Genomic DNA, 13,220 nt, shown 5'->3' on the forward strand with positions numbered 1-13,220 from the left:
AGAAAAAATTCGTCATCGCTCGTCTGCTACAAATTGCTCTGCCCTGCAAGCGGCAACCGACGTCGGACGTCCAACGACCGACCCAACAAACTACAGACCTACATTACGAGCAGCAGTGAGCGACAGTCGTTGCATGCATGCAAGGGCAATAACAAGTGTGGCGAGATATAAAAATATTATAACGGGCCACCCACAAAATTTTGCAACATGCAAGTGTAAACTACATTGTTGTCACACATTCACCATTGCGTGCTGGCATCTGCCCGAACATTTGCAATTACAAGTGTACAGCTTTGAATGTATTTATTGTTGTTGCTTCGAACTTTCGATTATTTCTCGCCTCATTATGATAATAACAACAATTCGCTTATAGCTGTTTCGTCGGGTATCTTTTTATACCCTGAACAGGGTATATTAAGTTTGTCACGATGTTTGTAACACCTAGAAGGAAGGGTCGGAGACCCTATAAAGTATATATATAAATGATCAGTATGTTGAGCTGAGTCGATTTAGCCATGTCCATCTGTCTGTCTGTCCGTCTGTCTGTATATATACGAACTAGTCCCTCAGTTTTTAAGATATCGTTTTGAAACTTTGCAGACGTCATTTTCTCTTCAAGAAGCTGCTCATTTGTCGGACCTGCCGATATCGGACCTTTATAACATTTAGCTGCCATACAAACTGAACGATCGGAATCAAGTTCTTTTATGGAAAATTTTGCATTTGACAATGTATCTTCACCAAATTTGGTATAGATTATTTTCTAAAGCAGCAATGTAATCTCCGAAGAAATTGTTCCGATCGGATTACTATAGCATATAGCTTCCATACAAACTGAACACTGTAGTTACTAAAAGAAATGCACCTGTGAAGAGTATATTAGCTTCGGTGCAGCCGAGGTTAACGTTTTTTCTTGTTTCTATATGCAGGAGTGTCTCATATTTTCCCACTAATTGCAAACCCGGATTTTATGAAGGATATTTTCCTATCAATGAAATGTGTATTCTTTACATGCATATGTTAAATCACAGAAGCTTCAGAGACTAGAAAAAACAAACCCAGCTGTTCTTGTTTGGGAGATTAAATTTAGATGATGTATTATAACATTATTAGGAAGCTTCCAGTTAAAATTGATTTTGATAAGAGTTTCCACCTTCTTAAAAACTGTGTTTATTTAAATTGATGTTTTTTTAACATTTGGGTACTAAGCGGGTATAAACATGTAAGCAAGGGCTGGCTACCCCTGCAACTAGCAAGAATCAAAAACGGGGAAATACCTTCAGATGTGGGCAAAACTTTATATTAGGTTAGGTTAAGTTAGATGGCTGATCTAAAGGGATCGCAGGTTGACTCCTATATATAGTTTATTGTGAAGCCATAGCAAAGAGGAATGCTGTGTTCGAACATATAAATTAGCAACACGTTTTCGGACACTACAAATTCGCACAGGCGTTTAATGTGGGATGGCTGAGGGTGTGAGCCCCCAAGTGCTTAAGTCTTGACTTCCCAAACGCGAGAAGTGCTGAGTTATTTTCACATCCTCTTCTTTCATACAGCTTCTGGAGATGGCGTCTGATAAGATTTCCAGCCTAACAAAATGGACGCCAATAGAAGAATGGCCTTACTGAGGGCAGAAAGATCACTAGATCTCTTGCAATCGAACTTGGGCCAAAAAGACTTTGCGACCGCGCATGTACCAATGGTGTCCCAGCGCTGCCCAAACTTCCGGGAAGCCCAGCTACCTAGTAGTAGAACACAAGAGGATACGGGAACACTCCCATTCTACAGACAACGGCTCTAGGGTACCCTTCCTGGCTAGCTCAGCAGCTTTGTACTTTATTGCGATTCCGCTGTAGCCTGACATCCATACCATTCTTATTACAAAGACTCTCCTTGACAAACCCTGAAAAGACAGTTAATGAATTAAAGGCTAGTATCGCCGCCTGGTATCTGAGTGGATTGTCACTTCTCTGAAGGAGGTCCAGCCCGATGCAGTAAATTTGCTGCTACCTTAATTGTACGCAAATGGTCGCCTGTTTCTTCGGCAAAACTGGTCATGTGGCGACTGTTCCGCTTGAGCAACGTAGGACGGTCAATTCTGAGTGGTACACCACCATTTATTTGCCTGAAGTCTTCGGAGAAATTCGAAAAACGAACAAGAGAAGACGAATCATTATGCACCATGACAATGCGAGCTCTCACACATCGGCTCAAACCAGCGCCTTTTTGACCGGCCAAAACGTCGAATTGATGGGTCATCTGCCGTACAGCGACTTGGCAGCCAATGACTTCTTTTTATTCCCACACATCAAGAAAATAATGCGTGGTCAACGATTTTCGTCGCCAGAAGATGCTGTTGAAGCATTCAAAAACCATGTTTTGGAGGTGTCTCAATCGGAGTGGATTTGGGCAGAGAAGGAGCCCCGAGAGTTCGGTTTGAGAACTTTAAATTAAAAATAATTAAACATTCATTATTCGACGAAATCGTAAATGGATTATAATCAAATTTGTTTTTTTTTTAATTTATTAAATTTGTGTGTGAAGTTTTACATTACATTAAATTGCAAATAATATTGTTTGAGAAAAATTTACGATTTTGGAATCATTATTCTATTTAAATTACTAAATATATGTATATGTATGTATATAAATTAATTTCCTATCCATTTATTTTGTGAGAAATATATTAAAATCATATACATTTGAATGTAAATGAAAAACGAAATTTAAAATTTGAAAAAATATTTGCATTCAATCTCTCATTATGTAATAGATGTGTACGTACACATTCCGCATTTCACGCAAATATCGGGTGATTTTTTAAGAGCTTGATAACTTTTTTAAAAAAAAAACGCATAAAATTTGCAAAATCTCATCGGTTCTTTATTTGAAACGTTAGATTGGTTCATGACATTTACTTTTTGAAGATAATTTCATTTAAATGTTGACCGCGGCTGCGTCTAGGTGGTCCATTCGGAAAGTCCAATTTTGGGCAACTTTTTCGAGCATTTCGGCGGAATAGCCCGAATTTCTTCGGAAATGTTGTCTTCCAAAGCTGGAATAGTTGCTGGCTTATTTCTGTAGACTTTAGACTTGACGTAGCCCCACAAAAAATAGTCTAAAGGCGTTAAATCGCATGATCTTGGTGGCCAACTTACGGGTCCATTTCTTGAGATGAATTGTTCTCGAAGTTTTCCCTCAAAATGGCCATAGAATCGCGAGCTGTGTGGCATGTAGCGCCATCTTGTTGAAACCACATGTCAACCAAGTTCAGTTCTTCCATTTTTGGCAACAAAAAGTTTGTTAGCATCGAACGATAGCGATCGCCATTCACCGTAACGTTGCGTCCAACAGCATCTTTGAAAAAATACGGTCCAATGATTCCACCAGCGTACAAACCACACCAAACAGTGCATTTTTCGGGATGCATGGGCAGTTCTTGAACGGCTTCTGGTTGCTCTTCACCCCAAATGCGGCAATTTTGCTTATTTACGTAGCCATTCAACCAGAAATGAGCCTCATCGCTGAACAAAATTTGTCGATAAAAAAGCGGATTTTCTGCCAACTTTTCTAGGGCCCATTCACTGAAAATTCGACGTTGTGGCAGATCGTTCGGCTTCAGTTCTTGCACGAGCTGTATTTTATACGGTTTTACACCAAGATCTTTGCGTAAAATCTTCCATGTGGTCGAATAACACGACATTTCACGGTCTTCAGCCACACTCTCAGAAACAGACGCAATATTCTCTTCTGTACGCACTGTACGCATTCGTGTGGTTGGTTTAATGTCCAATAAAGTAAACTGAGTGCGAAACTTGGTCACAATCGCATTAATTGTTTGCTCACTTGGTCGATTATGTAGACCATAAATCGGACGTAAAGCGCGAAACACATTTCGAACCGAACAATGATTTTGGTAATAAAATTCAATGATTTGCAAGCGTTGCTCGTTAGTAAGTCTATTCATGATGAAATGTCAAAGCATACTGAGCATCTTTCTCTTTGACACCATGTCTGAAATCCCACGTGATCTGTCAAATACTAATGCATGAAAATCCTAACCTCAAAAAAATCACCCGATAGTTCGCCGCAGCACTCCAGGCGTTCGCCTATTTCCGGGAAATAGTGTTTGCGGTTGCTGTTGGCTGAAATGAAATGCACAACGAAATCAATATCAAACAAACATGTTCAAATATTTTTTGTATTTGTGGCATTTTTGTAAAATATTTGCAGTTAACATATTTCATAACGCAACGCTAATATTTACCTTTATTAGTATTTTATACCGTTTGAAAATTTTCGGAAACATATTAAGAGATTACTAATTTCGCAGCAAAGTGTGCTTGTTTCGCTAAATGGTGGAGTGCTTGAAAAACGCATAGTAATTGTCAAAATATGCTTTATGAAGAAAAAGGTAACTTAATAACAGCACTTAAAAATAACAGTTTCAAGGCTGGTTTGTTGTAAAGGAGAGGCGTAGCGTGCAAATTTTATAAAATTGAAGAACCCATCAAGCATATGTTACCAGATTTCTGCCAAGGCAGGTTACATTTTGAAAATTGAATCCATTAGAAGTCAAAATACGTCTCCTTTCAATTTTCACTTCCGATGAGGTATGATTTTGTATAAATATGTATACATATTTAGGGGACTCACAACTTGGCATAACGCATAGTATCATAAAACAATAAATTTGTTTCACTTTTTTTAAGCAGTTAACAATTCTCAACACTATATAGTTATAACTTTGTGAGACTATATTAAGCCCCTTTATCCAGTGAAAATTCATCTACTCGGGTTTTCTGCGCTTTTATTTATTTATTTAAAAAAAATATTTCGGTTAAATTTTTTCTATAAACTGTTTGTGAATGTTGTCCTTGATGGTCTGAAGTTCTTCCCTTTTATTCTTCGGTATTTAATGTTAGTTATGAACTCTTCAATATTTAATCTTCTGTTGCCATATATGTATTCCAAGTGGATAAAGGATGCAAGACTTCACAGATTACAACAGGCAATCTGATAGACTATTACCAAAAGTAATAAATTAGCCATTTGCGAGGGATAATCTTTAACTTATGTTGTACTCATTCTACTGTCAAATACAAAATTTTTGCTTTTTGTAATCATTTTGTGGCAATTCGGCTAAGACTTATGTAGTTATATACTACTATGCGCAAAAAATATTAAGATTTTATTCATAATTTGAAAATTCTTAATTGATTCTTCAACATCTATAACTCGGTCCCCCTTCAAAGTAATCCCTTTGGTCCCTATATATATGAGTTGTTAAAGTGAATTTTCGGCATAGCCTTCAAAGCGTGTAGCGATTCACGTTTAATGTCTTCAATTGACTCAAACCGGTTCCCCCGGAGTGCTCGCTTGAGTTTGCTGAATAGCCACAAGTCACACGGAGCTAAATCAGGCGAATACGGTGGTTGCGGGACGATATTGGTTGAAAATTTGGCGAAAAACTCACGAAGAATCAATTCAATATGTCACGGTGCATTATCGTATTACAAAGATCAAGGATCTCTTCTTACGAATAGCTTCGTCCAAATGACGCATAACACTCAAATAATATTCCTTGTTGACAGTTTGGCCGGAAGGAATTCGGAATACACCACACCTCGATAATTGAAGAAACCTGTCAGCACCCGCTTTGGTGTTTTCGGCTTCGGTTCATTTTGTCACTATATTCGGCCAATTAGTTGTCTGTTTCAAGGTCGTAAGCATAAATCCAAGACTCATCGCCAGTAATAATACGATTCATAACATCCTGGTAGTGGGAGAGTTTCTTTTCACAATGTTGGTCATCAGTTGATGTTGATGACCGTCCTGGTCGTGATTCGTTCAATTGTCAACCAAAAAAAACGTTAACTTCGTTGTACCAAAGCTGTAATACCTTGCATAAATACAAAAGATTCTTTACACGCCTTGATTTTGATCGATCAGTTCGTAAGGCACATATCTATACTATAGTAACTCGTTCTTAACAATTTCCTTCTTTCTTGGACCATAACCCGCTATCGTAAATGTATCCCATCAGTTGTAAAACTTGTCCATACAAGCATTTGATTCCGATCGTTCAGTTTCTATGGAAGTTATTTGCTATAGTGGCGCGATTAAAGCAGTTCCGACAAATTAGCAGCTTCTTAGAGATAAAAGGACGTCCGCAAAATTTTTGATCGACATCTCAAAAACTTAGGAACTAGTTCGCGTGTATACAGATAGACGGACAGACACATGGACATGGCTAGACCGACGCTGCTCATCATCCTGATAATTTATGTTAATTATCCGACATCTCCTTCTAGTTTTTAGTAAAACTCCCCTTGAAATTAAATAACTTCTTCAAGTTTCGAAACGGTTTCTTTAAGATTGGATTTGAATGGCCAGAATAGATTCATGCTTTATCATTTTAACTCAAATCAAAAGTTATAAATACACGTTTAGTTAAGAAGTAGGAGATGAGATAGAAAGATCTCAACAATTACTCCCCTAACATTCCGATATTCCTAATCAAGGCAAAGGTATATCGTATCCTCAGATACCGAGGTGAAATAGTGAAAGTAGAAATCAAGCACTAAGCAAGTTTTTGGTAGGTTCAGGACGTTTTTGCCGAAAGCTCATGTCCAACTACTACGCTTTTTGAGTGACTTCAGATAGGGCTTTACATAATAGTCTAAGCTGAGAGATCAGTCCTCTAACCTAACTTAAACTAGCTTAAGTGGGTTTCCGTAATTCTCTCGGAAAGAATTTGCTATATGCTAAGGTAAACAAGTAAAGTAAAGCTTCAATAAAGGTTTGCACATCGATGATACGGCAGATATGGGAAGATGCAACGAAATAATTCGGTGTTCATAGTGCTACTTGATTTTATAAAGAGGCACATTATTCAGCCACTTGACAATGAAATTCTAAACTTTAACCCTTACTTACTATGAAATAAGCTAAGAACTATATAATTTTATGGAAATGCTGATGGGCAATACTCCCATAATTTGTATCCCACAATATTATTCGAATAATTTTGTATGTATAAGTACACCCTTCTGCACATCTGGATTTAATTCATTAAAAAGTATTTATCTTTTCATTACATGCGCCACACTAATGCATAATTACACAAACCGTTCGCAACTAATCTGCGCACAACTAATGAACACCAACAGTTTTTGGACTTGTCGCGCAACCAATTGTACGGCATCAACGAGGACACAGTGGTGCGCATCCAGCGCATACGCAACGTGCGGCTGGACAACAATCCACTGATATGCGACGAGTGTCACATGGGAAAATTAATAAATGTCGTGCAGCATGTGAGTACCCCAGACAATTTGACCTCAAAAAGCAAACGGAAAAAAGCGACAATGCTGGAATAGCGCAGCTTCGCTCATGCAACAAGCATTGCCACAGTCACTATGATCGCTGCTGGTGAAGCTGCGACTTTTCGAATTGCACTTATTGTTATTTTTTCTGCTTTGCTTTCGATAAATTTACCCATAATTTCGTTTGCATTTGTATGCAAATACTTGCAAATGCGAAATCGCGCGCTAGAAGAAATATAGCGCATTTGTTTTTGCATTTGTTGCAATCACAACTGTGATTTGTGGCATATTCCTATTTTAGTTCCGAATTTATGCGCTTGTTTTTAACGGAACAACGCAGCTTTCGCATATATTTATGTATTTACTAATATTTCGCTGCAGCTCCAGTGGAAATGGGAAACTTATCCGATTTGCTTTTTGCCGAAACCGTTGCGCGGCTCTGAAATCACTGATTTGGACATATCGAAGCTGCATGATTGCTTGGACTACATAACCGATGAGGAGCAGAATGCAGCCAGTACTTCGCACAATTTTCTTGAACGAGGTAAGAATAATTTTTCGGATGTTTGCGAAAGTAATGATTACAATATAATATACAATGATTCCGTCAATAAAGAAGAAGATACAATGTTTACAAAATAAATTAGGTAATGATTACTATAGATTATGCCATTATTTGATATATCGTAATGTAATGATTACAAAATGTGAATGAAAAACACATGTGAGGGCTTGTTGGTTCTGAATCCATCAATACGTTCCATTAATTTCAAAAATTGCTTTTGATTCCAGTGGCTACAAAACATTTTGGAAGAAAATAAATCTAAATCAATATATAGCGTCTGTAGCCATATTCGTGATGCTTTTTTTTTAATTTTAAGTATTATTTGAGTAAAAACATGTAGAAAAGTACTATTCAATACATTGCTCATCTGAAGCTGTAACATCTTCCAATCTTTCTTGCAATTTGTGGACTCCATCCCAAAAGAACTCAGCTGGCTTGATGACCTAGAATGGTTGAAGACAATTTTTGAAACCCTCTTCTGAATACGGCTCATATTCCAGCAGGGGCGTTCTGCAACGACCGGATAAGATGGTAATCAGAAGAGACTTAAGAGTAGCAAAGCCTCAGGGGTCCATGGATTTTCGACTGAGCTGTTTAAAGCTTGCGACGAGAAGCTAGAAAGGCAAATGTTTCAGTTGCTAAGCATGATTTGGATTGGATTCAAATGAATACGTGGCCAATGACAGGAATAAGAGTTTACTATGCCCTATCCATAAGAAGGGTTATTTTGCAATCTGCGTTAATTATCGCGTAATCAGATTTTCTAACATTGCATGGAAGGATTTTTCGACAGTATTTTGTGAAAGATTTAATTGTAAATAAACTGATGTACGTTATCAGTTGGACGTTATCAGTTTGGTTTTAGAATGACAAATCCAACATAAATCATGTTTGCACAATACGTCAAGACCAGAAGAAGACCCTTGACAAACACATCGACAGACAAATTCAAAGCATTCGACAGTACTGACAGGAACTGCCCATTCAACGCCGTGCCCAAATCTTGTATCCCTGATAACACCGGAAATAGTGATAGGTGCTGCCAATGTAAGCCACAGTGGAATTGTCTACTCTAAAAGTACAATTCTACTGACGTAAACAGAATATATTGACATCGTAGGCCTTAACAACAGAGCCACCAATGCAGCCTTTCCAACCCAAAACAAGATACGAAAAAGATTGGTTTTGTAGTGAACCAGGGCAAGACAAAGTACCTGAGGACTACATACAAAGATTCCTCGCCTCTTGGGCATTATGTGAGCTCTAATTTTAGATAATGTTAAGGACTTAACATAACATAACATAGCATAAATTCCACCAAATGGTCTAAGTCTGAAGACCAAGATCAGAATAACTCTTCCCAACAAGTGCTACTTTGGAATCGGTATGCAGTAAAAAGCAGATCCCTCTCTCGGCGAACAAAAGTTACTCTATACGAGTACTATAAGTCTCTACGACCCAGACACATGCACGATGACAAACAAAGATGGGAACAACTGTTCTTCACAAATATCTTTGGAAACATTCGCGTGAGCGATGAGTATCCCAGAAGATGAAGATGGTGACATGGATACAGTCAAGCGCACACTAATCTAACGAACGCGTTGGTTAAACCGTGGCGTCGGCATGGAAAATGATGCTCCATTGAAAAGATCCTTCTGCCAGAGAACCAAGAGAAATAAGGTCGAACCAGGTGCATAGCGTACAGCCTACACATGAGATGTACCACTGGTGTGATCGCGCAACTGGCGAATTTTTGTGTTCTCAGCCACGACGGACACAAGGTTATAGTGCCAAAGGAGAAGAATAAGGAGACGCAAGTTGTAAGGCGGGTGAGGCTAAACTACCCAGCAAAGCTAGTGGAAAATTATTGCTTCAGTGACTCCCAAATATTCTGCGAGCTCTTCTTGTATTTTGTAACAATCTTTCTAATTTTTTAACTATTTTGGCCACACAGGACGTCCGTTAAGTCGCTATCATGATTTAAAAGTGGTAATTCTCGGTTTCCAAGCCGAATATAGATATGAACCCAATAAATGCCATTAACTTTATTTCTTAACTTTGCGAACACGCTTTGTACTCATATAAACTGCTTAAAGTGTTGAAACCAAGCTGATTAAACAGATCCAATTAATAATTTACAAAATCATGCAGTAATTGAGTAAAGAGCAAACTGGCAAGCATAATCAGGGGTTTCGTTGCCCTACAATGTAGTAGCTTTTGTTACCTGGTTGCCTTACCATAATGAGTATAATCACTTGGTTTTTCACTTTTCTTATTACAACTATTTTCGTTCTCCTCTCTTTCATTTACTCACCATTTTCACCCTTCGCTTGTTTACTTTTAGGTGGCCTTAATACTCTCGCCATACTTGGTGGCATTATATTGGTTTTAATTGTTGTCATCGTACTGGCTATGGCTGTTTGTTTTTCCAAGAGACGAGCACGTTACTATACACGTGAGGATCGACTGAATGGAGGTGAGTAGCGAAAGAAAGTGAAAGCGAACTGGTGATTATGACAAACGGATTAATGATGATAATTATCGGGTGTTTTTGGTAGTCGAGAGCTATGTTAGACATAAGCAGGCAAGTTGACGCCAAATTTCATGAAAGAAAACATTTTTTTCTGCAAGATAAAAAAAAACCCAAAATCTTGCTTATTTGATTTTTCACATAAATTTTGAGATTTTGTGAAAAAAATGTAAAAGTTAAAGATCTCTTTATTACCTACAACATTGCTATATAATTTTTTTTCCATATGAGTCTTAGTTTTAGTAGAAATCGAAATAAGCCATGCTTTACCTAGTTCAACCAGTTTGTTTACATCAGTTGGTTGGTTAAGTCGGCACACCTCAATTTTTACAATGGATAAAAGTATCGAACAAGTAACTTTTCTCAAATTTTGTATTTCTAATAAAATTTTATCAAAAACACAAGCCTACGAGTGATGCAAAACCTTAGAAGATGGTCGAGAGATCGTTCAAGGCACGCCTCGTTCGGGACGACTTTCGACTTCTTCAACTGATAAAAATATTAAAAAAGTGAAGAATATGTTGCCAGAAAACCGTCAAGCAAGTATCAAAGAGAGCTGGACATCACTCGTGAGTCCGTTCGAATGATTTTTCTTTCGATATTTTGGGTACGAAACGCGTTCTTGCTCTACTCGTTCTGATAAAAATGATTTTTTTTCAAATAGACTACCGTACACAGGTCTCTTTGTACATGCTTGATCGTGCGATTTTGATCACACAATCATGGGGATCAATACTTGTATAACTGCCGATGAGGCATGGGTCTATGAGTCGGTATGGAGGAAAAAAATGAGCCGAAACCATAAAAAACCACGCCAAACTCGCTCAAAAATCAAGGTGGTGCTCATTTGTATTTCGATATTCGTGGGTTGATGTATCATGAATTTGTTCCAGAGAGACAGTCGGTCAATAAGTTCAATAGCCACGATTGTGACCGAATTTCATGCCAAAAACGCAATGAATACCATCGATTAACAATCGTAATTACCAGATTTGGCTTCGTGCGATTTTTACTTGTTCCAAAACTATAATTGTCGCGGAACCCGTTTTAAGTCGATCGGAGATATAAATTGAAATTCGCTTAAGGAGCGGAAGGCCATCCCAAAAAGTTCTTATGAAGAGTGTTTCGAGGATTAGTAAAATCGTTGGTAAAGGTGTATCTGGTGTGGATTACTTTAAAATGGACAAAAATAAATATTGATGTATAATTAAATATTTTGCGTTTTATTTACAATTTCCGGCTACTTTTCACACAATATATTTTCATCAAAATTGGCTTATTTTCCAAGGCAAACGGTGAAATCTCTGTAGAATAATTTCAGATCGAGTCACGATAGTAATGAAGTCTTGCGCGAATCTCTTGGAATTTAAAGTACGAGTAGCAAAGACATTTTCTATTCTTTGTTAGCATTTCGATGATTTCGAGATTATTTTAATTTCTTATTTTTCATCACTTGTCAGAGTTTCTGCAAAATATAAATATACATATAGTGACTTCGCATACCCGATTAAGTTGTTCATTCAACAGAGAAACATACAGTAAGAGAACTGGAAACCGGAAAACTTATTATGCACGCAAAGGCTATAAAAACAGAAACTGAACTTTTGCTATTTACAGAGAAGTTCCAATGGAAAAGAAATCAGTTGCCTAAAGCCCAGTGCAGAAACCTTTAAAAATGATCAAAAAAAGAAAGAAATTCATGGTAAATTGAAAACCATGGAAAACGGAAGATAAAACGCAAACAGTAAAGCAAACATAATTTACGGGCAATCTGGGGTCGGGAAAAGGATGAGGACAACATTAAACTTTTAATAAAAATTGAGGGTACCGACTTAACCAACTGATGTAAACAATCTGGTTGACAGATCGCGCTCATATTTGGCATAGTAATTAAGGACTGTCCTACCAACTTAGCAAAATACATTTTTTTTGTAATATCATTTACCCGGAGAATTTAATTACCATTTTCGTGTACTTCTTTCTCACAATGTATCGCGCTCAGACAGACGGATATGATTGAATCGAATCAAGTCCATGCTGACCAATTTTTTCGTATATATGTATATTATAGGGTCTCCAAGGTTTTCGTCTGGGTATTACTAACTTCGCGGCAAACTTAATATGGAGTATATATATAGCATTGTCTTATTATTTTCTTAGTGAGTGACAAGCGGCTTTTATTAAATATGGTATACCGGTAGTTACCAACTATACTTCTTTGTGACTTAGTGAGTTTAAAGCTAGAGAGAAAACATTTAAAAATATTCAGAAATGTTTTATACAAATTTGTACGAATGAGTACACTAATATTTACCGTTCAAATTTCTCGTTGAGTAATAAACAAGAGAAATGTGAAGTTAAGGTGAACGAATTACTGAGTTAACCGTGAATACGTCATATTATACAACTGCTGCCGAGGCAAAAACACAATTGGAAACGTTCGGAAAAGCGTAGTAAAAAAATTGGTGAGTTTTCACTATTTGCAAACGGACAAAATGTTTTACAACGGTAAGAAAGCAAAGGCTTAGCAGGGATAATGGCTCTGTCATTGTAAGCCAGCTGCTGGACCATTTTCCAATGGCAACCCCTGCAACATTTGTTTTGTTTTGTTTTGTACAAAAACCTTAACCCGAAAAGAAGAATGACGGTGAAAACGCATTGTAGGCAAAGAGATAATTTAAAGTATTTTGTGTTCCCGAATTATGCTGGTAATGAGCAGAGCTTAAAGCTTACTAGGTTTACTAAGCTTCTTAGTATTGTCCATTTAATGCGATTAGCAAGCGATTATGACATA

At 37.5% G+C, this 13,220-nt stretch overlaps 1 protein-coding gene across 2 annotated transcripts in view; it reads left to right on the forward strand.

The window, feature by feature from the left end:
- LOC126753112 (insulin-like growth factor-binding protein complex acid labile subunit) overlaps positions 1-13,220 on the forward strand; it is a 241,287-nt gene that overhangs the window by 216,364 nt on the left and 11,703 nt on the right. For both annotated transcript variants that reach the window (XM_050464287.1, XM_050464286.1), the window contains exons 12-14: positions 7,173-7,319; positions 7,710-7,872; positions 10,241-10,372. In XM_050464287.1, the coding sequence (XP_050320244.1) occupies positions 7,173-7,319; positions 7,710-7,872; positions 10,241-10,372 (442 nt within the window). The remainder of the gene's footprint in view (positions 1-7,172; positions 7,320-7,709; positions 7,873-10,240; positions 10,373-13,220) is intronic.

The sequence above is a fragment of the Bactrocera neohumeralis genome, chromosome 3 (assembly GCF_024586455.1).
Source record: "Bactrocera neohumeralis isolate Rockhampton chromosome 3, APGP_CSIRO_Bneo_wtdbg2-racon-allhic-juicebox.fasta_v2, whole genome shotgun sequence".
NCBI classification, from domain to species: Eukaryota; Metazoa; Arthropoda; class Insecta; order Diptera; family Tephritidae; genus Bactrocera; species Bactrocera neohumeralis.